Source organism: Corvus kubaryi, unplaced genomic scaffold, assembly GCF_017639235.1.
Source record: "Corvus kubaryi isolate FWS band 111438036 unplaced genomic scaffold, C.kubaryi_AGA036_p1.0 37398, whole genome shotgun sequence".
NCBI classification, from domain to species: Eukaryota; Metazoa; Chordata; class Aves; order Passeriformes; family Corvidae; genus Corvus; species Corvus kubaryi.
This window is the reverse complement of record NW_024581137.1, coordinates 14084798-14110075: the sequence shown is the minus strand read 5'-3', so window position 1 is coordinate 14110075 and position 25278 is coordinate 14084798. Positions and strand designations below refer to the sequence as shown.

General features: G+C 36.5%; 1 protein-coding gene across 11 annotated transcripts in view; it reads left to right on the top strand.

The window, feature by feature from the left end:
• Window positions 1-25278, top strand: part of ULK4 (unc-51 like kinase 4) — a 252965-nt gene that overhangs the window by 108772 nt on the left and 118915 nt on the right. For all 11 annotated transcript variants that reach the window (XM_042044411.1, XM_042044406.1, XM_042044404.1 and 8 more), the window contains one exon: window positions 14177-14282. In XM_042044411.1, coding sequence (XP_041900345.1) covers window positions 14177-14282 — 106 coding nt within the window. The remainder of the gene's footprint in view (window positions 1-14176; window positions 14283-25278) is intronic.

Sequence of the window (25278 nt, the reverse complement as noted above, 5' to 3'; positions counted from 1 at the left end):
CAGATTATTTCTAACAGGAGACTTCACAAGTCTAGAACCAAAGTGTGTCCTCTATGACCTTTAACTTTCAAGTTATAGGGAGAAATCATGACCTTACCATAGCTTCTTTGAATTTTATGAAAAATTTTAAATGGGTCATACAGAAAGGAATCACCATCAGTGTTCACCCAAGGTGATTAATGTCTGCATTTTAAAATTAATTTATTTTTGCCGTGGAAGCAATATAAACACAAAATCTCACTTCTTCCAAACTTCATTTGTCAGGCTGATTAAGAGCAAATTGCTAATTTACTGTTCCTGCTAATGTAAATGTCAAGAAAAAGGAAAGTATTTAAGGGAAAATATGTATTGAAGTAAATCTCGGATGCATGTTTTTCAGAGCAAGATTTATTGATCTTTTGACCAGAATTTTACTGTGACATTATCACTGTTCTGTCAAACAACTGAGGTATATCTCTTAATCTCATCTAAATAAATATTGGCATAGGAATGCAGCAGTGGCTGACTGTACCTTTATTGACCAGCTGCATTCTGATGACTAAGGTACTGAGCTATTGTGTGCTTCACAATAGAGTTTGTAAAAGAATATTGAATGTCTGTGGATGATTTCTGGCTGGCAGAGGTTTCCACATTATGCATCTGAACTTTGCTGGTTTGGCTTCAGTCATGTGTTCTTTTTTCATTCCTTATGTTAGTGTCTTCCTGAGGAGTTTGTATTGCAGGGTGATAATTAGATTTTAGAATGTCAGTCTTCCACAAAGCAAAACAATTTTAATATTCTACTTTTGACTTTCTGTTTTTAACTGTAGTCATTTACTCATTGTCATATATGCTTAGTTTCTAAATATATTTTGTTTTATAAAATGTTTTCGTAGGCAAGCTTAAAAATCATTGCTTTGCTAAGGTAGATTCATTAGCCATATGTATGCAAAAAGATTAAACCTACCATGATGCAATCTTAGTTTACCCACTGTAACTTTCTAATTACAGTTATAATAGAGCATCATCTCAAAGACTCAGATGAAATTTTGGTAATCTTTTTTTTTTCTTTTCTCTTAGATTTCTGAGTCCCCCTCTTTTGAGGTTCAATTTCTGCCCCTTGGATGTTTTGGTCAAGTATTTCTTTACTAATCATATGGGTACAGGAAGAAAAGTTGTGCCCTACAACTCTTTTTCTTTCTATTTCATATACTTGGTTCCTTTCAAACTCCTGACTACCAAATAAGATAATAACCTGTTCAAATATTTTGATGCTAAATACAGTGACTGAGAGTTTGCACTCTGCAATTTAACTGAGGGCCCTAAATTGATCCCTGTGGCAGATACTTAAGCACTGTTTGGTGTGTTACATTGCTTTTAATTTTCTGTTGCTGTCATGTTATTTGATATGGAGTTTGGCAATAATTAAGGTTTTTACAAAGAAAAATCAGATTCCTTTCAGTTCCCTATTGGAGTAAAGTATCCTTTCTTCTTAGTGCATACTTCATTCATTTGACTAAAGCAGAAAGGACGTGTATGAGGGCTGATAGCTCCTTTCCCTGCTGCAGAGAGCCAAGGATTATTCTATAAACAATCCAATTCATTTCTTACTGTATATTCTCAAGTTCTACATTTGCTTGCCCTGTGTCAAGTTCTGGAGCAGGATTTAAATTCCCTGCACGTAGCTATCTTTAGGGCTCACATCTGGATGGCATTGCAGGAGCATATTGCTGAAAGCAAACAGACTAGCAGTTCTGATGGTAACAATGGAGTCTGAGAAAATACTGGATGCATGTATAAGATTCCATTAAAAAGCAGGGAGTGAGAGGGATGTCTAATGCAGTCCATTTAATGCGGAACTCTCCAGAGAGTGAAGTGGGGATTATGTCTGCTCCCGTGCTTATTAAAGACTGGTATAGAGGATGCTTGTTGGGCGAATGGTATCTCCATAACAGACGCTCTGATACTCATGAATACATTTCTAATTATATCTTAATGATCTCACCCACAAATAGGAAAACAAAAATCTTTGTCTCCCTGAGTGGTTACCTTAGTGGCTGCAGGATTGGCAAGGTTTAGATTTTCCATCTCCTCTCACTAATCCCAGGGGGCTTCATTGTGAGAAATGAGATGTGTTTATGATGGTGAATTAGATTGCTGTAAAAGGTTATTTCAACAGACAGTTGGGAAATCATAATAGAATAATTTAGTAAAAATGGGAGCTAAAGTATGCTTAATGAAACATGATTAGATTTAATTTTCTTGCTATTTCAGTCATTAAAGGTACATTATGCTTTCTCAGACCTCATTTGGGCTCTTTGCCATGGACCCACTCTTAGTAACAGACTGAAACTTGCATGTTCCATTAGGATATGAAAATGGCTAATGATACTCTAGTCTCCTCTCCCTGGCTTTTGTAAAATTTCTGTTACTGGCTTTTCAGATATATTTTACCTGTTTTCCTCTTTGATCCTTTTATTCCCTCACATCTATTGTACACATTTTTCAGTATGAATAACTGTTCAGGGAGTATAGATTGAATGAAATGAAGTAAAAGACTACTATAACTACCTAATAATTGTGAAGTGGCTTATTATGAGTAATTAAAAATTGTTAATTTAGTTATTACTAGGATTCTGTGTTCTAACAAAGTTCATATTTTAATTTCTTCATATAAAATACGTTTTTATCCAGTGGTACAATTCTTCGGGTTTATGTGGGCTTTTTTTGGTTTGGTTTTTGGGGGGATTTTTGGTTGGGTTTTGGTTTCTTTTTTATTATTTTTCTTTATTCTTTCCTTTTACAGTGCAATGACACATTGTGTGACACCACATATGGGCTAAAATTTCTGTCTGGCCTCTAGTGTTATTAAATTTAGTTCTCGATGATATTTTATGCCTCTCTCTTAGCATCAAAATGCTACTTTGATCTAAAAATATCCAACTCCTTTTCAGGCTATTAATTCATATGAGAATAAAACTGCTCTTTGCTGGAAGACAGCATGGGTAGAGCAGCAGAACCTTGCTGATCAGCTCAACTGGTCAGAGCACCAAGGTTGTGGGGTTGATCCCTGTATGGGCCATTCACTTCAGAGCTGGACTCGATGATCCATGTCAGTCCCTTCCACCTCAGAATATTCTGTGATTCTGTAGTCATGGCTCCATTTGTTTTCAGGATTCCAGCCTGTTGTTGGGGGAGGAAATATAGGGATAATTTCAGTGTTTCATGATGTTACTCCACGTTGGATGTATGTTTCACTGAGAAAGGCTTCTTTTGTTCAGGATGAATTTTCTGCCTAGAGTTGCATGGGAGGTAGAGGAGAAAGGCAGATCTCAGGGTAGCCAGTGGCATGTCAATCAGGAGTGCTTCAGGGGAAGGGCCCAAGCGCAGTTCCAAGTTCATAATCACCCTAGAGGAAATGGTTGACTCTGGGTTTCTGAAGCTCAAAATAAATATTTTGAGTGCTAAGCGAGATATTTTACTAGCATCTCTCACCATCTCCTACTGAAGTTGCTTTCAGTTTGCATATACTAGATTTTCCTTGACGCAGAGCCTTCTGATGATCTGGATTTTCACTAAAAATTAGGAGAAATGAAAGAACCTGAATCCTCTACATTTCTTGTAAGATAGCGAACCACTGTGGGTTACAGGCAGTGTGATAACCTAGCCAGTGTGTCAGCGCACACTGGGAATGTTTGTTTGAAGTCAAACATTTGAGGAAATTGAAAGTCTAGCTCCATTTTGAAACAGCATAGAGTCTCAAGTCATCGATTTTTCAGTGTTGCTAGAATAGTTTCATTTGAATTTTGTATGTCATAGTTGAAATAATTTATGAGAAAATGTGCGTGTGTGTGTACATTCATGTGTCTGTATATACATATTTAATGGATCCTGTCCTTCTTATAAAGCAATAGACATAGGTTCTCCTATAATCATTTAGTGCCTGTTTACTGCTGAAATGAGCTCTATAAGGGGCAAAAAAGTCACTCTTTAGGGGGTTGAAGGCACTGTGTTACACTCCGAAGGCACTGGAATCTCCTGTGTTTCCAGGCAATAGTTGCCTTAACTGTGGTAAAAATCAGGAAGATTTGAATTGAATCTATGCTTGGAATTACCCCACATATTGATGGCTGAAGTGTATCTCTGTCATTAAGTGGAATTTATTTTCGTAAACTATACCAATTTTCAAAACTGTATTCTTAAAGTTGATTTCCTGAATGAAATATGTAGGTATTTAAATAGAAATGACTTGGGGAAAGAGATGGGGTGAGACTATAAAGAAAACTATTATAAATTATTTGGAGATTACCCTGGAAAGTTGTGCAAAAATAAAAATGCTGTTCAATATATTCTTAATAATACTAATAACAAAATACAGTATAACTTCCTCTCTCTTTGAGAAAGGAGTAGGACTTGCTTAGAAGAGGCTCCTATTTTGCTGAACTTAGCCATTTCTGATTCTGCCTTTGAACCATCTGTTAATCTCCGATGAGAACGGAATAAATTAAATGTGATGTCATATTTATCAGCAAGAGGTGTACTTTTTTCCAAGTCATAGCATCTGATACTGTTTCACAAATGCTTATGAGGAGCAGAATTGGTTTCATTTCCTTGTATTCTTGTAGATGTGAGTTAAGCTTTTAAATTGTAAGTTGCGCCTTTGCTTTTCTTTGCAACGTGGGAATTGACTTCAGAACAGGTGAGAGTAAGAATTTTCAGAAGTGGTGCTTGGGTTGTGCTAGGCAAGGGCAGAGAGTGCTTCAGGGAGGATCAGTGGGGTATCAGCTGACCCTGTAGTGCTTAGTGACTGTAAATTTTTCAAGCTGTCTACTGCCTGGCACTATCGTGTTGCAATGTATGTGGCAGTGGCCACTGCTGCACAGCATGTAGAGGACTGGTGGACAGGCCTCCAGAACACAGAGGTCTGATTCTCACCCCGTCATTATGGCAAGTTCCCATGTTCCTAGTGGTTCTTAGTTTACATATTTTAAGTTTATTGGTTGAGGAATTCTCCACCCAGTTTTATGTATAAGTTCATGTTTATGCATTTTCCTTAATTGCTTATGTATTAGTTCCGGAAAGTTCTCCTGTCTTCGATGCTCCATTGGTCTACTCATGTAATTCCCTCTCTTAAGTTATCCCTATTGGATATTCCTCTGTTATCTCCTCCTCCTCAGTCAATCCCCATTGGTTGTTCCCCTTTGTTTCACCTCCACATAAAATGGTGTGTTCTCCCTTTTTTTTTGGTCTTTGTCCCTGGACCCTCCACTGGCAGTAAACCAGTGGGAATGTACTCAGATACCCCTCTCTCGTCCTTTGCCTCTGCTGACGCTTTTACACCACCTTTGTTTGGGGCTCGCTCCTTGCAAAGGAGCCAGCTTTCCCTGCAAGCTGCAGCTGACAGGTTTCCCTCTTTGCTGCAGCTGACACCAAGGACGTCTGCAGCTGGACGCTGTGCTGCCTCGGGCAGCCCGAGCAGTGTCACTACTGAGATTGCCACCATGGCAGCAACGCTCAGGCTAGTCCGAAATTCATTTTGCTATATGCTTTTTCATGCACTCAGTGGAGCAATTACTACTTTTTGTCTTTTCTTCTTAGTTTAATATTCTAAGTGATGAGAACTAAATCAAAGAATCATAGAACAGTTTGGGTTGGAAGGAATCTTAAACTATCATCTAGTTGCAACACTCTTGCCCTGGGCAGGGATGTCATTCACTAGACCAGTTTGCTCAAAGCCCTGAGGGATGGGGCATCCATAACTTTTCTAGGAAACCTGTGCCGGTGTCTCAGCACCATTGTTGCAAATAATTTCTTTCTTACATGCAATCTAGATACTTTCTTTTAGTTGAATCCCATCTTAAATTCGCAGGAATAGTAATCTCTTAGCACATAAAAATTTTATAAAAATAAAAATATTATGAACCTCACATTGTAAGTATATTTTGAATAATAATAATTACTATTATTGCCATTCTTGTTAGCGGTCATCTCTTTCTCCATTTTACTTCCTTCTCATCAGTTCTCTTTCAGATGCTGTTCTGTAGCCTAGCATCACCATCAGGCTGTTGCTGGCTAAGGGAACAGTTGTCTTTCAATATCAGTGAATTCCAGTGGCTGGAAGATAAAATTCCTGTGACTGATGTTGCATTCATGCTGTCAGTATTTTATAGAGCTAAAATGGGGCTGTCACTTCATAAGTATGTTTCTGAAGTGTATGTACCTGAGATACGGCCTACTAAAGTGAGCTTCGTGTTCAGTTTTTCTAGGGTCGCAGGTACAGACAGAATAAGTATTAAATGCAATGCAGGAAGAAAACAAATAAAAGAGTAAAATCACTATGAAATGAAAAAATGCTATCTTTGCCCCAGACCGACATAACCAAGATACCTACACTGTCTTTGGTTCTGGTGCCACAGGCATAGCTAATACAAAAGCAAACTCTGTAGAGTCTGGAAACTGCAGCAATATCCTAGAAAAATCTGAGCAAGGAGAAGGAACGGTCATTTAACCTTGGAATTCTCTCTTTTTAGCCTCTAGATTTATTTACTTGTTCTTTTTCATTTTTCATCTTGACTACAACCTGTTTCTTCTGGTAAAGAGTAATAAAGCAAAATTATGTTAATCTTGCACAGAATTTGATTAGGGAATGGGGTTGGTGGCTTGTTTGTTGGACACCAAGTTCAGCTGATGAGTGGTTTGTATGTCTGTGGGGGATTTTTGGATAACAATAAATTTCCTTCCTGTTGTGTCTACAAGAGGAAGAGTGTTTCTAGTATTTACATAGAATAAGAAACTGTACTTCCTTTTGCTAGATTATTATTATTATTATTATTATTATTATTATTATTTCCAGTTGAGAAATTCTCTGGCTATGAATACAAACTGCTCCTTCCAAGTGTACCCAAACAGGGTTCTTAGTACCAGACTCATTTCCTTTTTCCTCTCAAAGCAGTGAAACTTTTGATGGCTGTATAAACACTGTATTTTTTAGGCCTGGATTGTACAAGTACAAGTTTGTAAACTGACATTAAGAGACGTAGCAAATGCTTCAAGTCTTATTTAGCTTAAATATGTGTATCAAATCCACTTACACTCAGGAGAGTTTTAATCACTGTAGTGCACACATAGACTTAGCACTACTCTGAATTCTAACCTTCCTCCACTATCATAGTTCTGTTCAGACCACTGAATCCACCTCAGCTCCTTTTATTCTTGGAATTCATATCCACAGTGTGGCGTAAGAAGAAAATACATTCAAGTTCTTGAATAAGTGCCAAGATAACGCTGTGATACATGGGGTGTGAAAGTGTGTTTGTGTAATACACATACTGCTTATCAGGAAGATTAACTTGAGGTATATTTGAGAATAAAGATTATATACCACTAATTTATGGAAGAAGAAACTTTATAGAGATAGTTTGCCCATAAATTCCATTCCTGTAGTTCACAAAGATACTGTAACAGACTAAAAATATGGGGTTTTTTCTGGGTTTGTAAGTATTTAGTAATGTGATTATGGTAAAGATTTGCTAATGTCCATGGTCTTTAATTAACTGATCAACAAAACCCCAAACCAGCAAACCCAACACACGTGAGCCTACTATGCATTCCACTTTTTTTCAGTGTTTAGTCATCTGGAAACAAAAAAGCTAAAATGGAGGAGATACCCAATTCTGTAATCTTCTGCAATGTCAGAAGGAAGGGACAAGACTAGTGATTTGAAAGTTGTTGTAATTTTAGTGTTGAATCAATCATGAATTGTCTCATTCTGACCATGGATATTAAGCACAGAAAAATCATGCCAAATAAAATCTCCCTGTAATATTTCTTTAGAGTACACATGAATTTCACTACTAAGCAAACAATCTTATTGTTTAAGAGGTAATATTTATTGAGTATAACACCACAAAATATCACTGTATTCATTAATAGACTTATTTAATAATTTTTTTACACTTCGTAAAAACAGTGGTTTGCAATGTTTTCATTTGCAGCAATCAGTTCACAATTTCTCTTGCCTTGACTGCCTAGTGTCCTAGTAGGAATATAGTTTGCTTAGAGCATAATTGCTTGTCTAAGCCCAGGATAGAAAAATGAAAGAAGTGCCCTCTCTCTTGTGGGATACTAATGCTGTCTGTGTTACTCTTCAGCATTTCTGCCAGTCTGTTCATTGAGGAATATTGTTAGTGCTCCCATTTCCTGCCATGTGGTTTGGTGTCAGCTTGGTATCAGCTAACAGATGTAGCTTGCTACTGTAGGAGTGGCTTGAGTGCAGAAAGGCTGGAAGATGAGTTTCCTAGGACATGCATGCACAGTAGTGTGTGTGCTTTGAGCTGAACAGATTGATAGCTGGTAGAGCCTGGTTGTTGAGTATGCTTGTTTTCTAAATGCATGTCTCTTTGGGAACATGCCAAGTCTCTATGAACAGGTGTCCACAAGTGAGATGTACAGACTGACTTAAAAAGAAGTGAGAATTTCCTCATGTCTTTCAGTCTAGTAATCGACTACTTAAATAATCCCTAAAATAAGTAATAATAGAAATCGAGGAATGACGTATTTTGAAGGAGCCAAATGTAATGAAACTATACCATTACTCGAGTAACAGAGGATTCAATAGGTGTTCCCTTTTGATTTAACAGCCCTTCATTGTTTTCAAGTTTAATGTAACTTGAATAACTAGTTACCAACCTTCTCTGTTGCAATTACAGATTGAGTAAATGTGAATGTGTGGGAAAAAACCTAATGCTTTTCAAACTAAATAGTATTTTGAGGGTAGAAGGCATAAAGAAAGGAGTAAAGTCAAAAATATTAAACATGTAAATGTGGTTTTCCTGCCACTGTTGACAGCTTGAATATATCTCTCTACGTAACTAAATTGTGATAGAGAAAAGCATTCTTTCCTCATTCAGACAGGTTCAATTTCCCTGTACTAATTTGTCATCCCATGGCTTCTCATTCAACACCTTTTTCACCAACACCACTGAATTTTAAGGAAGTCTGTGAGTACAAAAAATAAAACATTCAATTTGAGATTAAGAGGGATAATGGTATTTTTTCTATCATTTTTACTTCCTTGTAAAAGCACAGCTTTTCCTCAGTTGGTTTTTTGTTGGGTTTTTTTTTTCAGTTATGGAAAGTGTCAGGAAAGGCTTTTTAATCCCGATCTTGCACACCTCAGTAGGCAGTGGAAACTGAGTCAGTACCAGTTTTTGCTTTTAAATACTGCTTTAGCAACTAGTTAGCTATGGATATGGGAGTAGGTTCTGAGGGAGAAGAGACAGAGACCCATTCCTTAACAGCTGATGATGGATTAATGAACAGAGTATAGGAGACTTCTTTCCTTGTGGTGGCAAAGTGTTTTATGCATCAAAGCAAAATCCGTGTAGAAAAAAGATGTCCATTGATTGGTATCTGCCATTCTGAGTTCTTTAAGAAGTAGCTTTTAATGAATGCTGAAAATGCAAGTCTGGTAAGTGAATATTTTGGTATGGTAATTTTTGGCGTAATGTTTGACTGCAGCTCCCAAGTGACTTTGCAGTTCAAATGCTTCACTGATACTTGGCACTCTCCAAAGCACCTACAGATTTATGGTTCTAGATATGAAGTTACTACTGTGGTGGTATCTATTACTTGTAAAGTTTCGCTTGCTTCAGAGCATACCAGCATAAATTCTTCCAGAGTACTGGATCTTCATTGATACCAGGAAGTTTAATCCTCCAGAGTGAGATATCTGTATAGATACTGTCTGTTCAGTTGTGTGCAATTTTTTCTTTTAAGGAAACTTCAGTGTTATTCACAGTGAATAGTTTTAATCCTCGGGAACCTAATTTGCTTGGCTACTTTTTTCTAGGTAATGGGTAAAATTGTTTTTATAAGAAATTGCTTCTGAGTGTCCTCTCTGTGAAGGAGCCTGACTCTGCTTGAGAGAGGAGCCTACTCCAACTCCATTGACAGTAAAGAAAATTTTCTGTGAGAGTGGAGTTTTTTCACTAAGGCTTTTAGGTGCAAAAGGATAAACTTTGAGGTTCCATCGCTGCTAGACATTTAGGTGTAAATTTGTAGAAAGAAGAAATGTTACTCTTTTTAAAGAGCTTCTGCTGAATTGCTTTGCAGTTCGTCTGTAACAGTGAATGTAAGATTGTGAAATTTTGCATTGCCTGCTGCAGTGGGTATTAGAACAAAATCCAAGACTAATTCTACTACTTTCTGTTGGTTGATGCTTGACATTCTAGGTTTTTATTAATGGTTGCCTTAGTCCTTCAAAATCACTACTTTTCCCCTATCCTCTCTTGACTTTGCCTAAGCACTCATTGACTAAGAATGCAGATGCTCTTTATTTTTCAAAATTGCCGCAGGAATTTCTGTGAAAGTTGCAAGACTTATAATCTTCATGTGTGAACTGAATATGTCACTGTTGTGATACATCTGAAAAGCATGGTCATTCCAGAAATTGGTTGTCAAATTAGTAGTTGCTCCTTTTTGTGTGACTGTACCCAGAGGGAAATATTTGAAATATTAGTTCTGGTAGAACTGTACTTTTGAAAAAGGCTGATTTTTGAAAAGCAGAGTAGCAAGAAACATGACTGTGCTTACTTCTGATTTAGATAGTTAATAAGGAAAATAGTATTACCTTAATGTTAGAGATCCATATTTATATGCTTTCAGTTTGTACATAATTGATCTTATGAATCAAAAGCCACAAAATGTTAAAGATTAAATTAGCCAACTAGATAAGTTTCTGATGGTCTCATAAACGAAGTAAAAGCAAATCAGAATAAGCAAGGTTGAATGCAATATTTAACTGTGTTCCTGTAAAGAGGTCCTTGTTGGCATCAACATTTTGGTTTATTTCATCTCAACTATACTGTGACAAAGAATCATCAGATAAGAATGGCATGTTTTAATAACTATAATTTGAATATCATTCATTTCTATAATTTTCTTCTTTCAATGGATTTAGTGTATGAAAAATCAAGCCTCTATCTTCTTATGTCCCCTTACTTACCTAACTTGTGTTCATAGAGCATATGTAAGCTTGAGAAGGAGAGTTTAAAGTTTAATCTCGCTGATTACATTGAATGAGCTGTACTGTGGTATGTAGTGTAAGATTTAATTACAGCATATCTGTAAACATAGCATTTAGGGCTTTCTCTTCTGGATTCTTAGATACATAAGTAGGAGACATGTACGTGAAGTCTCCCAAATTGGAAACCTCTTATCACAAGTGCAATCTCTTTTGTTATCTAAAATGTAATTAAAATACTGTCGTTTGCCTAGTGCCGTTCTAAATTCTAATCCACTTAAAGGAAGAGAAAAAGCAGCTTTAGCCATAGTATCTTGCCAAGATTCCTACTCCCTCTTTGCTATTTCACACCCTTTTACCTAACTGGTTTAAATAAATACTTCAACTGATTTCTTTTGTGAAAGCACAACCCTTCAAAATTAGAATGAAAAGTTTAATAGCCTAAATACAGTTCAGTTCTATTTGAAAACCCTGATTTATCTTCTGTGGTTTCTTTTTTTTTAATACTAGTATTTCCTTGTTATGCCCTTGGTATTTCATAGCTGTCCTTTTTAAGCACTGAAGCAATTAGTTTTGAGAAGGCTGATTCTTCAGGGTCCAGTGCTTTCCTGCCTTTCATTCACTGAAGCTGTACATTTTAATGAAGTTGTTTCATCTCTGTTGCCAAACACTAGAATTTTAGTGCTTCAATTCTAATTATCTCTGCTGACAAATGCTATGTTTTATTAAAGCTGTCAAGTGCACTGTTCATTAAATGTCCACAGTCAGTGGTGCTGTGCACACAAATTAGATCAGCTTTACTCCTTGATAGATTATGAAGTTAAATATTGTTATATAAACCTCTAAAATTGAGTCTAGCAGCAATCAGTGATGGCTTAGATAACTAAAGCATACCTGCAGCTTCTTGGAACTTAGTATCTTGTCAAAACCCATGTGGAACATACATTAAATCACTAGTAGTACAGCTGAGTATACCATTTAATTCATTAAGATACCATATTTCTTCCTCAAGACATCTACATTGCATCTTGAATTCTAGTTTATATGTACTTAGGGTTAGATAAGTTTTGTTATTTATGCTTTGATATAAGTAAAAACATCAGTGCTGGTCTTTCAGCAGAGGGTTGCACAGTGCAATTGTTGTCCATTAAAAGCAAAGATGCCTTCACTGAGATGTTACTAACCTGGTGAAAGCGAAAGATTGCTATCATGAACAACTAACAGCTTCTCTTCTAATTGCATATCTGAAAGGGGAATTTTACTGGGAGGTGTGTATTTCAAATATATGAAGCAGTAAAAGATACTGTACTTGCAAAGAAAATATTTGAGTCAGCTCTCGTTTTGACGCTTGGGAATTTTTTTTGCTTTTGTTAATTTTATGTTCTCAGTGTATGTGTCATTATCTTCAGTAGCACAAATAGTCATTCTTGCTATTTAGTGTATTGTTTTCTAGATGTTTTTTAGGAGAATTAATAAGATATTGTGATGATAGACTACCAGATAAACACATTGCTGGCCTTTTGAAAATAATGTTTTTCTTATCTTTCAGCTATCTGTAGGAAAATAACTTCAAATATATTTTTAGTACCATGGATTTATGGTGTCTGTTTTCTGTATTGGTTACCTTATCTTTTGAGGAATCTGGTGTTTATACTTTCCAACTTTGCTTTTGAGTTTATCAGGCTGTATTTCAGACCTTTAGAGGAACAGATATTTCTTGTGTTTTTTGTAAAAATCATGAATAACATCTCAAAATTCTATATAAAGTAAATAGAATTTAAGAGCTCTTGGATATATATTTTTAAGGGTTGGGTAGGAAGCTACAGTCCTTCAAAAGGCTGTGAGGTACTCTTCCTTGTCTCGTCTCCTTATAATCTATTTTAGAGTGCTCTAGTGTGAATAGAAAATTCGTGTAACATGAAGTTGAATAGAAGGCTGTGTATGTTTATGTATTTGTCTGTTAATGTATTATTCCTTAACATACATATTTCATGGTATTTATGGGAAATAATAGCATTTTATTTTTTTAGTGCAGAAACCAAAAGTGTTCCTTCGACTGTATTCAAGAGCTGAAGTGATTTTTGCCATCTGAAATGCTTAGCTTCAGACAAGTTTCATCATGTTCAACTTCAAATTTTTTTCAACTGCCTACTGTCAGACAGGAGATGGACCCTAATAGATGGTGTATTCTGTGGCAGTGAAGTAGTTGAGCAATACCAATATACTGAGAGATTTGTTGGGAAAGGGAAGCATGGAAATTACCTAAGTGCATGTGAAAAACCTATGATGCATGAAACATGACAATTTTTTTCTTAGTTGTTATTTTCACTTTGGACATATGTTTCTATTTGGCTTTGAGTCTGAAAATTGGACATAATATTTCCTGAACCTTCTAGGGAGATTTGGAAAGTACTCAGGCTAATTCTACATCTAAACTCAGATTTGTCAAGGCTTGTCCTATTTTGGCTTCTTGGAAGTTATCTGAATTATTACTGTCCCTAGTGTGTATATAAATGCTTTGGTTGTATTGCCTTATCCACCCTTTTCAACCTTAGTATGGGAGTGTAGTGAATATAACAGAAGAAAATAAATTCTTTATAAACCCTGGTGCCTTCCTCCTCTCAGTGTAGTCTCAACAATTGTGAAAAATCACTGAAGCAATCATCAAACATAAGAAAAGCATTAAAAAAGTGATGCAATTCAATACAGTCATAGGTTTTTAATTTATCTGTGAAATTATGAATGTATACAAAGGAAAACAACAAATAGACTTACGGTGGGGTTATCACCCTGGGACTGAAAAGAGTAACAGTAATGCCATTAATAGAAGAAATATCATACAAAGGGAAATATTTCTGGTTCTGAATATATGGAAATTAGGTTGATAAAGTTCTATGCCATTTTTAAAAGTCCTGACACATTAGACCTAGTTAAGAATTCTTTTAATTTAAAAGAACGTGGGAGAAGTTTTGGTCCAAGGTTGTAGATTAGGATCCCTGAAACTGATGTTATCTACTAAGATACTTGGCTGGTTTTATAGTATTTTAAATGTCAAATTTTAAGGGATTGAGAAAGTACTGCTTTTGTATTACCACACTTTTTAAGGTAATAGTCTTCTAACCTTGCAAAAGGAATACTAGACCTATTGGGTTTTGTACTGTTTTGTTTTTGCAGAGACACCAGGACAGTATACTTGGGAATACAATGCAAACTGTAATCGCCTTACTAAATAATATCGTTGCTAACAAAAGTACGAACATGATGATTCTCTTTGAAGAAGGTATGTCAACTTTTTTCTCCTCACTGTAGATGTTTCCCAGTCTGTAGTAGCCAGCACTGTGTGAAACTAAACTTCTATCTATTTAGATTTTGTTGTGGTTGGTAGATAATCGCATTGTAACTGATGTCCTCCTCATCACTTCCTCTTCCTTCCTTCCTGATTTGATTATAAATTTTGCTTTCAGAACGTTGTTCTTTCAAGAAAATGCACTTACAAAAGAATTACTAACTGAAAATGACATTATGTCTGTGAAGAATGGCCTTTGGAAGGAAGGCATGGGCTGGAGTTCTGACTATAACAGTGCAGAGTGTAGGGAGAGACCTCTGCAAGGTCTTCCTTTTCCCACTGGTTAAACTTCTGAAAGGATAAGTTGTACTGTATTTCTGCACACTTTTAAGAAAGAGCTTCTGTTCCAGCCCAATCATGTAGACTAATGGGGTGAGGCCCAAACTGACTATAAAGTCTTAGTCTACAAAACATTGGACGTTTTCATGAAATGTTTATCACCTAAGTTGGGTCATAAAACACTGTCACAGGTTGCCTGGAGAGTGGTGGATGCCCCATCCTTGAGAGCATTCAAGGTCAGGTTGGACAGGGCTCTGAGCAACCTGATCTACGTGAAAATGTCCCTGCTTATAGCAAGGGGTTTGGACTAAATGACCTTTAAAGATCCCTTCCAACTCAAACTGTTCTATGATTCCATGATTCATTTCACTGTATTTTATTATCTAAGCTTCTTTTATTTAGAAACTGGTTCCGAAGAAAAAGTTTCTGCTATCGGAAATCTGTATAAATTATAAACTTGTTTAGAGATGTACATTTTGATAGCATTTCTTTTGTTTATCATGAATGGGTGAGTGACATCTAGCAGTACAGATCCATGCTACCGTTTATACTGTTTGCTGGTACGCATACCAGCCTATGAATCCAATCATGATGGGTAGTAGTAGTCATGTCCTCATTTTCGTAATTACCGTAGTAGTTAAAACACTGACCCAGAAAGCAAGAGAGCTGAATTCCTTAACTTTTTTACTCTTAAGGGATTGAATGGGCAATGCAATTCTTCAGGAGACATACTGGTACTTGACGTTGTTGCTAGTAACATGTTCCTCTCCTCTGTCACAAACAGACCCACTCTGAAGTTAGTGGTGTATTAGTGGAGAACAGAGCCAAAAAAAAAAAAAAAAGAGAGAGAATAGAATAGTATGACTAATTTGGAAAGGGCTGGTTCATAGGATTCTGATTCTTTGGTTGTTTCTCACCAAACTGCCTATCACACTTAGCACTTCTTGGGGTTTCTTGAGATTTAGATGTATGTGCTGCTTTTACTATCTTTAGGCACATCTGCGGTCTGTCAGGCAAAATCCTAAGTTGGCATTGACCTCAGTTGCAGCAGGGTAACTTGTTAAAACTGCACAATGCAAAGAAGTTTGTTCAAGTCCCACAAGCGACATAATTGGCATGCCTTCTTTAAAGTAATATACTCTGCCTTTCTGTGTGGCAAATTAGGTGCAAAACTGTTTAACAGCATGGCAGAAGTGCCTCCATTCCCTAAATATCTCCTCTTTATTGTCCTACAGAGCAAACTCCTGTGTGCTTTTTATGCTGCGGGTATTATGTCTGTGCTCTTTCACTTCTCATCTGCTCCAAAAATAAAACTCATCTCTTCAGTCATGTTAGTTTCCAAATTAAGGAAGCAGGATAGAAATACTATTAAAGTATTTTTTTTGTGTTATGTCATAATGACTCCAGTAATATTTTCAGACTAATAGTGATTAGATAACACTAACTTGGGCTCACTGAACTTCAGCAACCACACTAGAGAAAGAAGCACAGCAGCCAAAAATAATTTATCTCAAGTCTCCCCATCTTCTCTCATCCCTTTTCCCCATTGGCTGATCTTCAGAGTACTGGAAACCTGGATTTGGGCCAGCACTTTGATTTAGGGTCTAATTGTCAAGTAAAGAACTTCTAAAATTTGGTTTGCAAGAATGTTATGAGAGTATTGATCTTGTAATTGCAGACTACTAGATTTTCTTTTAATTAAAAGGGGAGATAAGTTATTCTGTGCAAACTGGAGGGCTTTATATCCTTTGCATTACCATCTGTAAATAGACAAGTGTTCACATCCAGAAAATACCTTAAACTTCCACCGCCATATCTTTTGTGGCGATCTGTTTACCTATTGCTTTTTCTATCCCAGATTGTTCCCCGCCCTGTTCCTTCCCCTTAGCCTTTGCCACTCCCTCAGGCTCTCCCTACTGGTTCCTGTACCCCAACTCTGCCCATGTACCCCTCCTGAGCCCCTGACAAAACCTCCCTGCGCCGGGATCACAAGGTCTCTCTGCCTCTGAGGGTCGCGGGGACAAGATTTGATTAAAAATCTTCTCAAACCCTCATGGGGAGACCCTTCTCACCTCCTTTGCCATCACTGTGTTGTAAGGCTGATAGCTGCTGGAGCAAAACCACGGAGCCATCCGAAATGAGCTACGGGATAGTGACATGGTTGCACTGCCCTAAGCAGCTCCGTTGAGCTCTCAGGAAAGCTGCAGCCTGCTAAACTAAACCTAGCATTACAACAATCTTTGACATTTAACTTCTCTTTTTTTAATGACTTTTGTGTGATGGAGAAGAATGCAATCTAGTAAAATGAAAACTGAGCTCCCTCTTGCAGAAGAATATCCTGGAGTCCAAACAGAAAAGTTGGACATGAGTCAGCAGTGTGCCTTTGTAGCCATCATGGCAAAAGAGGGCTGCGATAAGAAAGAAAAGCTGGAAGGTGGAGGAGAGTGATTATTCTCCTCCATTCATTGTAGTGTCCAGTTTTGAGCTCCAGACTATAACAAAGGCATTGACAGACTGGAGCAAGTCCAGAGACAGGCAACTGAGGTGTTCGGGAGAGTGGATTGCATGATATGTGTATTTTCAGCCTCTGTACTATTTTATGAATGTATTCCTTCCCAAGTGCAGAACTTTGTATTTGCCTTTGTTAAACTTTAAAAGGCTTCTGGCAGCCCTTTCTTTTGAGCTCTTCAGCTTCTTCAGCTCTTTCTGAATCCTTCAATCCATCATCACATCAGCTGCTTTCTTCATTTCAATGTCATCTGTAAACTTGCTGAACATGCATGTTATTACATCCTATTAACATTGTGTCTGTGCCGTTAATGAAGGTATTCAACATCCATGAGCTATTTGCCTAGTTAAAAAAAAAATAAAAAGGCTGAAGACAGAGTATTATGGGTCATCAATTTTCCTTATTTCTCCATTACACTGTGATAATTAATTCATATATATATGGAGCTTTAGAAATTAAAAACCATAGATACTTGCTGAACATAAGAAACAACTCAGGTGGTCAGTCCTGTCAAGATTTTTGTATCTAAGAGTCAAGACATTAGCAATGAAGATTTCTTTCCGATTTTGTGCATGCCTTTCTTCAGGTGCCAAGAAGCTGTATTTTTGCAGACAGATCATTTAGAGACCCACATCACTGTTTCCTTTTGTGCCTGTTAGCCTTCAGAACTCTCTGCTGAAAGGAGTTGTATGAGGTGATAGATTTTTTTTTTAAGGGGCTGTAGCTTACATGTTGAACTTTCCCCTTTTTCAAGAAAGTCTTGCATGATGGCACTTTCTGCATTACTACTTCTGTGATTTCCTGTTAATAACTATGATATGCTTGTGCATTTCAGCAACTTTCATAGAAGGTGGATTGCCTGGCATTAATTTCTCTCAATCCTGAACTGTGTCCTTTTGTGTTACAATATATCAGACATGTACCGATAACCACTTAAAATGTTTAAAGGTGAAATGGAGAATAACATATGCAACTGAAGTCACAGAGGGAATTTAAAATGGCCTGTACTTGTGTTATCAGCTATTAAACATTTGTTCTGTTAACATTCATGACAATTTCCACTTAATAATCAGAGGGGAATAATGCAATTCAGTTTAATTACTGAGACTGGAATTCAGTAAGGAGACTAGGATTAATATAGGGTCCCTGGTGAATAGTTAAGGAAAGATATTAAAAAGCTAAGACAATTGTGGTCATTTTAGCATGGTCTTCTAAGAGAGTGACACTTACCCTCTCTTCTTCTGTCTTGACTTCTGGCTGCCAGTCTTTGTTTCCTCCCTTTCCCCATCTTTTGATATTGGACAGTTTTAAGTTCACTTGAACGAGCACAGAGATCCAAATATACAGAATATGTATTCAATCTATAATAAACAGTATCTGATGAGAGAGACCCAAGTTAATGGTGTCGTTTAGGGAAAGACAATAGCCTTATCAATTAAATATTCTTCACTAGTGTACAGCAAATAGAACAGTGCTATGCATGACATGTACAAAATATATATATGTACTTATACATTACATATGTAAAGAGCTGTTACTAATTAATACATCTCCGTGGCCTTTTCAGTATTCACCTCCCATTTTCTTTCCAGGATGCCTGCAGTCTCTGTTTTAGGTTTGTAACCACTGAATTTAACGGTGTGTTAGTCAGTGCCTGAGGAGGGTACCTATGAAACGGTCCCACAGGCTTGGTCAGTGCATGGGAGCAACTCACACTGGAGGGTGTGCTTATAGTTGGGTGACATAGGACAAAGCAGCACCAAGGTTTCAGAAACAGGGGCGGGGAGTCATCAGTGATGAGGATGGTGACTTACTGCCGTGGAAGTAGGCAGAGATAATAGGATGCAGATAGGTACAAAGAGCGGTATTGTTACTTCTACTGGTCATGAAACAACCAGCTATACATTACTCTGTGCCTGTCATATTAAAAGGGCTTACATCTGTTGACTATAAAATGAGAACCCTGTTCTAGATGCTGAAATTATGAGTTCCTAAGCAAATGTTGTAGGAGTACAGTGGTTGATCATGTTTCTATACCCAGGTGCTAGAGCAGTCTACTGAAAAGGCGTACTGCCTCTTAGATATGTGTCTAGTGACAAGCACTGACACACGGACAAATTTAGACATAAGACAAACCACGAAGTTGGCTGCTTGATAAGTAAGTGGTGTTAGTGTGCAAGGCTGCTTCATTATGTGGATGTGATGAGTAATAAATAGCCAAGTGCACCACAGCACTTAATGTAGTGAAATTCTGGTACTCAAGTACAATTCATAGATACACAAATTTTTTATTTTGCTTTCAATTCAATCTTTTTGTTGCTTTTTTTCTTTACTTGTGATTTTTTGGGATTTTTGGTTGTTTTTCAAGTACTTTGTACAAATTAAAAATAGAAAAAGTTCAATCATTGTCTAGTTAGCAGTGCTTTCCACCTCTGAGTACTGTTTGTCCATGGGTGATATTCAAAGGCAAGAAATTTCTTCATCTAACTGTTGCATCATTTTTTTTATAGGAAGAGTTTGGGTGTATCATACTACATTGCAGAGAAATGTCGTTCTAAGACTTTAATTGCTTCACAAGGTCTTCATTCTGAAGAAATGAACAAAACAGGTTGTTGGAAAATAGATCTTACAGGCTGAAGTAGATATTTCTTATAGTCTGTCTGCAGTTATTTATTCCTGATAATGCATTACATTTATTATGTTTATATAAAAAGCTATTTTCAGCATGTTTAAAATTAATTCCAAGTTTCCACTGTTATTCAAAGCTGATCTACTAAACTGTTTTCAGGCCAGTATTACTTATGAATGATTTTACATTTTTAGCTTTTCTGAATCTCATTATACTCCATAAATCAGTTACCAGGTTTTTTTCATGATGGTCTTGTAAGGAGATGATTTACATAAAAAGTTCAATACAGTCATGTTGAATTGAACTACCTTTCCCAGACTGTACTGCTGTGATCTTGTATTTGGCTACTGTACTGAAGTAACCACCACTAGCAGTATAAGCAGATGTTTGTCTGAATGTTAAAAACAAGTTTCCATTATATGGTAGAGCAAATCCTAAACTTAATGTCTTAATGATGTCAAGTCTCAGAAACTGAAGTAAAAGGGAAATTTAGTTTAGTACAATAAAAGCAATCTTTGAGTTGTGTGAAAATGTGACAGCTGTTAGTAGTACATGGTATTTTAAGCAGTTTGGGTAAAACCCAAAGTTCCTAAAGAAGGACCTTTGGTGGAAGTGTAGAATGTCAGCCATAATATTCGATATCATACTAAGAAAGCATGCTAGGTGCTTAAAGCAGGGACAGTTATTAAAAAGAACAGATCTGCAATAAAGTTTTTAGTCAGATGATCATAACTCATTTACACCTCATGAAAGAAAGATCAACTTTCATGGCTGAAGTATCCTTATTCATCTTGTGGTCCACTGCTTTGACTTTTAGTCAAATGTCAAGAGACTAATTAGATTTCAAATGTCTTTGTGTGTTGTATTGTTAAAGTCTTGTTAAATGCTGCATATCCAAAAAGTGGCACTTATGAGACCAACATCCAACTTTAACCTTTTTCTTGAAAAAAAAAAAAAAAAGGAAAAAAATGGGTTTTTTTATACACAGATCTTTAACAAAACGATAGTTATTGCTACCATAATCATGACTATGAATTCTGGGCTCTCTAGATAGACCCCAAACATTTCTAACTTACCTAAACCTTAGGAGGATATTCTTCTACCTTTCAGTTCCTCAGAGATAATTTGATTTCAGCTTAATCTCCAAAAGACATTTGATCATGGTGCCCATAGCACACTGTTTAAGAACAGTTTGTAGCTCCCTAGCCAGCTCTCTGACCTGCTACATCACCAATGTTCATGAAATTAAGTGGTAGACTGCAGTAAGTTGACATCCCTGCTGCACCCAGCTGTGCAGTAGTCTGAGCTACAGTGCAATACTGAGAAGGCATTGGTGTGACGTTACATGTGACTTTGATTTTAGGGGTAAAATTGAGGTTTTGGAGTAGCTGGCTTCAAAGTTGCAGCATTTTCTTCCAAGATGGGAGAAATTAACTATCTCTTAAGACAGTGATCAAGAAGAGGACCATGGAGTAGTCATACAGAAGGAGTCTTCTTGCAAGGGAAAGGCAGTACTTACAAAATTCTATAGAATACATTGTTTAAACTAATATGCCCCTTAAAAAAAAAGCAACAACAAATAAAACCCACGGACTTAGTCTGTGAAGAAATCAGGTACACATTCAGACTGGTTCTGGAGTCATTTACTCATTCCTTACTAGCTTCTGTTTTTTCCTAGGAGTCTCCTGCAGAAGTTTTTACAGGATACAATATAGAAGTATTTGTTTAGTGACTGAAGGTAGAAAAGGTTTTTTATGGCAGTGCTTTATATCTGCTTACTGTAAAGCTTAGTTCATATGCAATGTATTGTGATTCTGAATAGAGAGATTGGCAGGGAGAATAAGTTAGTGAAATCAGTATGAGTGAGAACCTAAAAGTATTTTTTCTGTATTTAGTCAATGTTTAGAAACAAAATGCTCTTAATTAAATCAATGTAAAATAAGAAATCATTTTAAAATATAAAAAATACATGTATCATCTTGTCTGAGTAGTTGCAGACGTTACTTCTGTATCATTTGGATGAGAGAGAGACAGTCCCTTGCTTAGGGACTTGCAGCCTCTGCTATGCAGGATGTAAGCCTTTCACAGCTCCTTGCCAGTACTGAAGTACTGAAGTAGTTAGTACTGAAGTACTGAAGCAGTTTGACTCTTGAGCACAGAAGTGTCTCTGTGAACGTCTCAAGATAGTAGTTGTGTGTTGTGTGTCTTGTGTTTATTTGAGTTACAGTTTATATGAGAAGTCAATGGTGGTTGAGCCTGAGGAAGTTTCTTCTGTGATGTTACGAAGCTCAAAATGCTTTTTAGCAGTATTAAGACATATTTTTCTGACCCAAAATGCCAATCATCCAGGTGGAAGTGTGTAACATCACATGGGTAAACTTAGAAGCCTCCTATCATGAAAGATATGTGGGAATCATGTCAAAATAGCATGGTAGTAGTGAAGTCTTTGAGGAAAAAATAAGCTGTGTCATCCTGTGATGTCCATCAATGCAGCCATCTGAAGAGGATGAAAATAGAAATGGTAATTGCTGCGAGGAACAGTTATGCCAGTCAAGTAGAACCAAGCCTGTTGTTGAGAGTCGTACCCATAAGGCACAAAATGTCACAGCATGCTTGCTAGAACATCAAAGGATAAAATAAGTGAAAAAAGGCTCAACAGGTTGTTACATCTTGTCTCTCTAGTGCTGTACTGTAAGAGAGTACTGGCGTTTCTGTGGCTGGAGTAGGTGTCCTGATGCTATCTATCCCTGTGGCCAGCCAAGCAGATCATCTTGCAGCATAGCTGGCTGCTTGAACTACCTAAGATATCTCATTCTAACTCCTAATGGATGGGAAAGAACAGAATAATAACAAAAAATATTCAAAATGTTTTCATTCCATTATATTCTAGTCTGAGAGGCTTTATGCAGACATCTGATTGTACAACTGATTAGCTTAGGTTAATAGTGGGAAGTTAGTTCAATAAATACAGCAATTTCAAAGCCTGTTCTGTCTTTATATTTCTAAAATGCCAATCATAATACACATTTTCTGTACCTATCCGATACCTATTTAAGATTTAAGGTTTGGACTGAGTGAATGCTCTGATTGATACTATTTGGAGGCAGAAACCTAAACTGAAAAAGTAAAATTTTTTGTTAAAATAAAAGGCATAGATTTCCCATCAGGTTGAGGTTGTGGGTATCCAAAGGTTTCCTGATGACAGCCTCAGGACTGTAAACCAGGAAAGTCATCAAACCTTATTCTCCTTCTCAGTCATGAAAATGGTATTTTTTTTCCCTCCTCTCTTGAGACTGGGGTCTTTGCATTTGCTCTAGTTGCTGCTTTTCCTGCAGTTTGATTTAAGCATTGTCATTTGACATTATGTTAATATTCCCATGAACTGCAATTGAAATAATATGTATTAACACTAGTGGATTTGGTCAGTTTGAGAAAAAAAGAATAACTAGGTAAGCATGTACTTGTCATATTAGCTACAGATTAAATATTGACAATGCAAACTATTTGTTACGGATAATAAGTTAAATCTAATTATTATGATGTCCCTGTGTATTTTGTCATATATAATTAGTAAGCTGAAAGGTCATTTTAGGAGATGAAATTAAAAATATATATTTGAAAAGAGACACATTTTAAATACAGTTAGTATGCCATAGGGTTGTAGAGCTATCACATATGTTCTCTTCCAGCAGTTAGAACAGTCTCAGTATGAAAGCAATGTACCACTGCCAATTTGAGGTAAGTGTAAAGTCACAAAAGTACAAAGTACTATACACAAAATTAAACTACATCAATCATTCTGTCATAGGAAAAAGTCTTCTTCAGATGCACTTGTATGATCCTACTGAAAGAAGTTAATTTTGTCAGTTGCTAAAAACAAGCGCCAGTTTTGGCGGGACCAGATCTATCTAGTGGACAGATAAATGAAATCTGAGGTTTTTCACTGCTTTGAAGAATGGTTTGGGGTTTTGTTTTGTTTTAAATGTGTTCAGTAGTTGCCATAGCTCCCATGCAGCCAGATGTTTTTGTCTTCTGAGTTAGTTTCAGGAAAACTGTGTACTGAACAGATACGTTTAAACCAATGTGGACAATCAAACTTTAAAATAATTTTCTCTTTAAAGCAGAAATGCTTCTCATAATGGAGAAACTGAAGTTATTTACATTTTGTAAAGCCTTTTGAAATTCCCAATTTTTACACAAAGTAGTAGTCTATATTCCTTGAGACTTTTCCTGTGGTGTTCTTCCTTTTCCACCTAAATATTTTTTATTTTTCAGACTTTTGCCTAAAATGCAACATTTATATGTAGTCTTTTTAGGATGATGTTTTCTTCTGCTATTTGGGATCTAATTTTATAATATTGTTTAGCTTAGCTTTTCCAAACACTTTAAGTTACATTTTAATGTGCATTTCATATTCAATAACTCATTTCTATAGTTAAATTTCTTTTGAAGTCTTTACATATGGATTTTCCGCCATCTTAAGACAGTATATATTCCAGTGAGTATTTGTGTTCTCATACAAGTTATTTAGACAAGTTACCACTCCTGAACTGGTAGATTTTTCCTGTGGCATCTGATCAATGCTTGTAGATTTGATAGGGTAACTAATTTTGTGTGTAGTTGTATACATGTTCATTTACATTTTATCTGCAATGTAGCTGCATGTAGGCAGTTTTTGCAAGTCACATGATGGGGGAACCTGTTTGAGGTGCAACTGAGACCTCCAGCTGAGGGACAGTGGTTATTTAAATTGCTGTGACAAAAATGTAGATGTCTAAATGTAGATGTCTAAAATGATGCTATTCATTTTTTTAAGAAAATACATTTCATAAATGTAACCCAAACTTGTCTATCCATGCTTTAAAAAAATTATCTCCTTTTAGCTTAAGCTTTTTCCTAAGTGAACCAAGATGTTATTTATGTAAGATGGGTTTATGAAGGCAAATCTGTCAGCAAAGACATGTGCTTGAGGACATGTGATGGGTTTCAGATCTGAGCTTTAAGCAAATCAGTTTTACTTTCCTCTTAAAGAGGCCCTAACTTGATAAACATTGGGGTTTTTGTTTCATAAATAAAGTTTAAATGTTTCCATAGATGTCTCCATATTATTAGAAGATACTGCATCAGCTAGTTGTTCCTTAGTTTTGGTTGAGGAAAATGTTATGTGCTTCCCTTTGAATTTTGAAGATGAATGGGAGAAGAAATAGGATATTTATATAAAGTCTGAAGCTGTCTTCTGTCTCTTAGGAGAATGGAAAAACAGGGAAGATTTTCTCCCTACTACTACCCACCTTTTGAAAAGATAAGGAAAAGAAACTTCTTGTTCACCTGCATCCATTCAGTTTCAACTTGTCTAGTCTTTCCTGAGGGCCATTCTTTATTTATTTGTCATATTTCAGATTGCTTACTCAAAAACCTCTAATCCCTATTCCAGTGAGTCTTGAAAAAAATCCAGTAAAGTGTTGTTAATGGATTTATACACACTTCTAAAGGGTCATATTTCCTAGCTAACA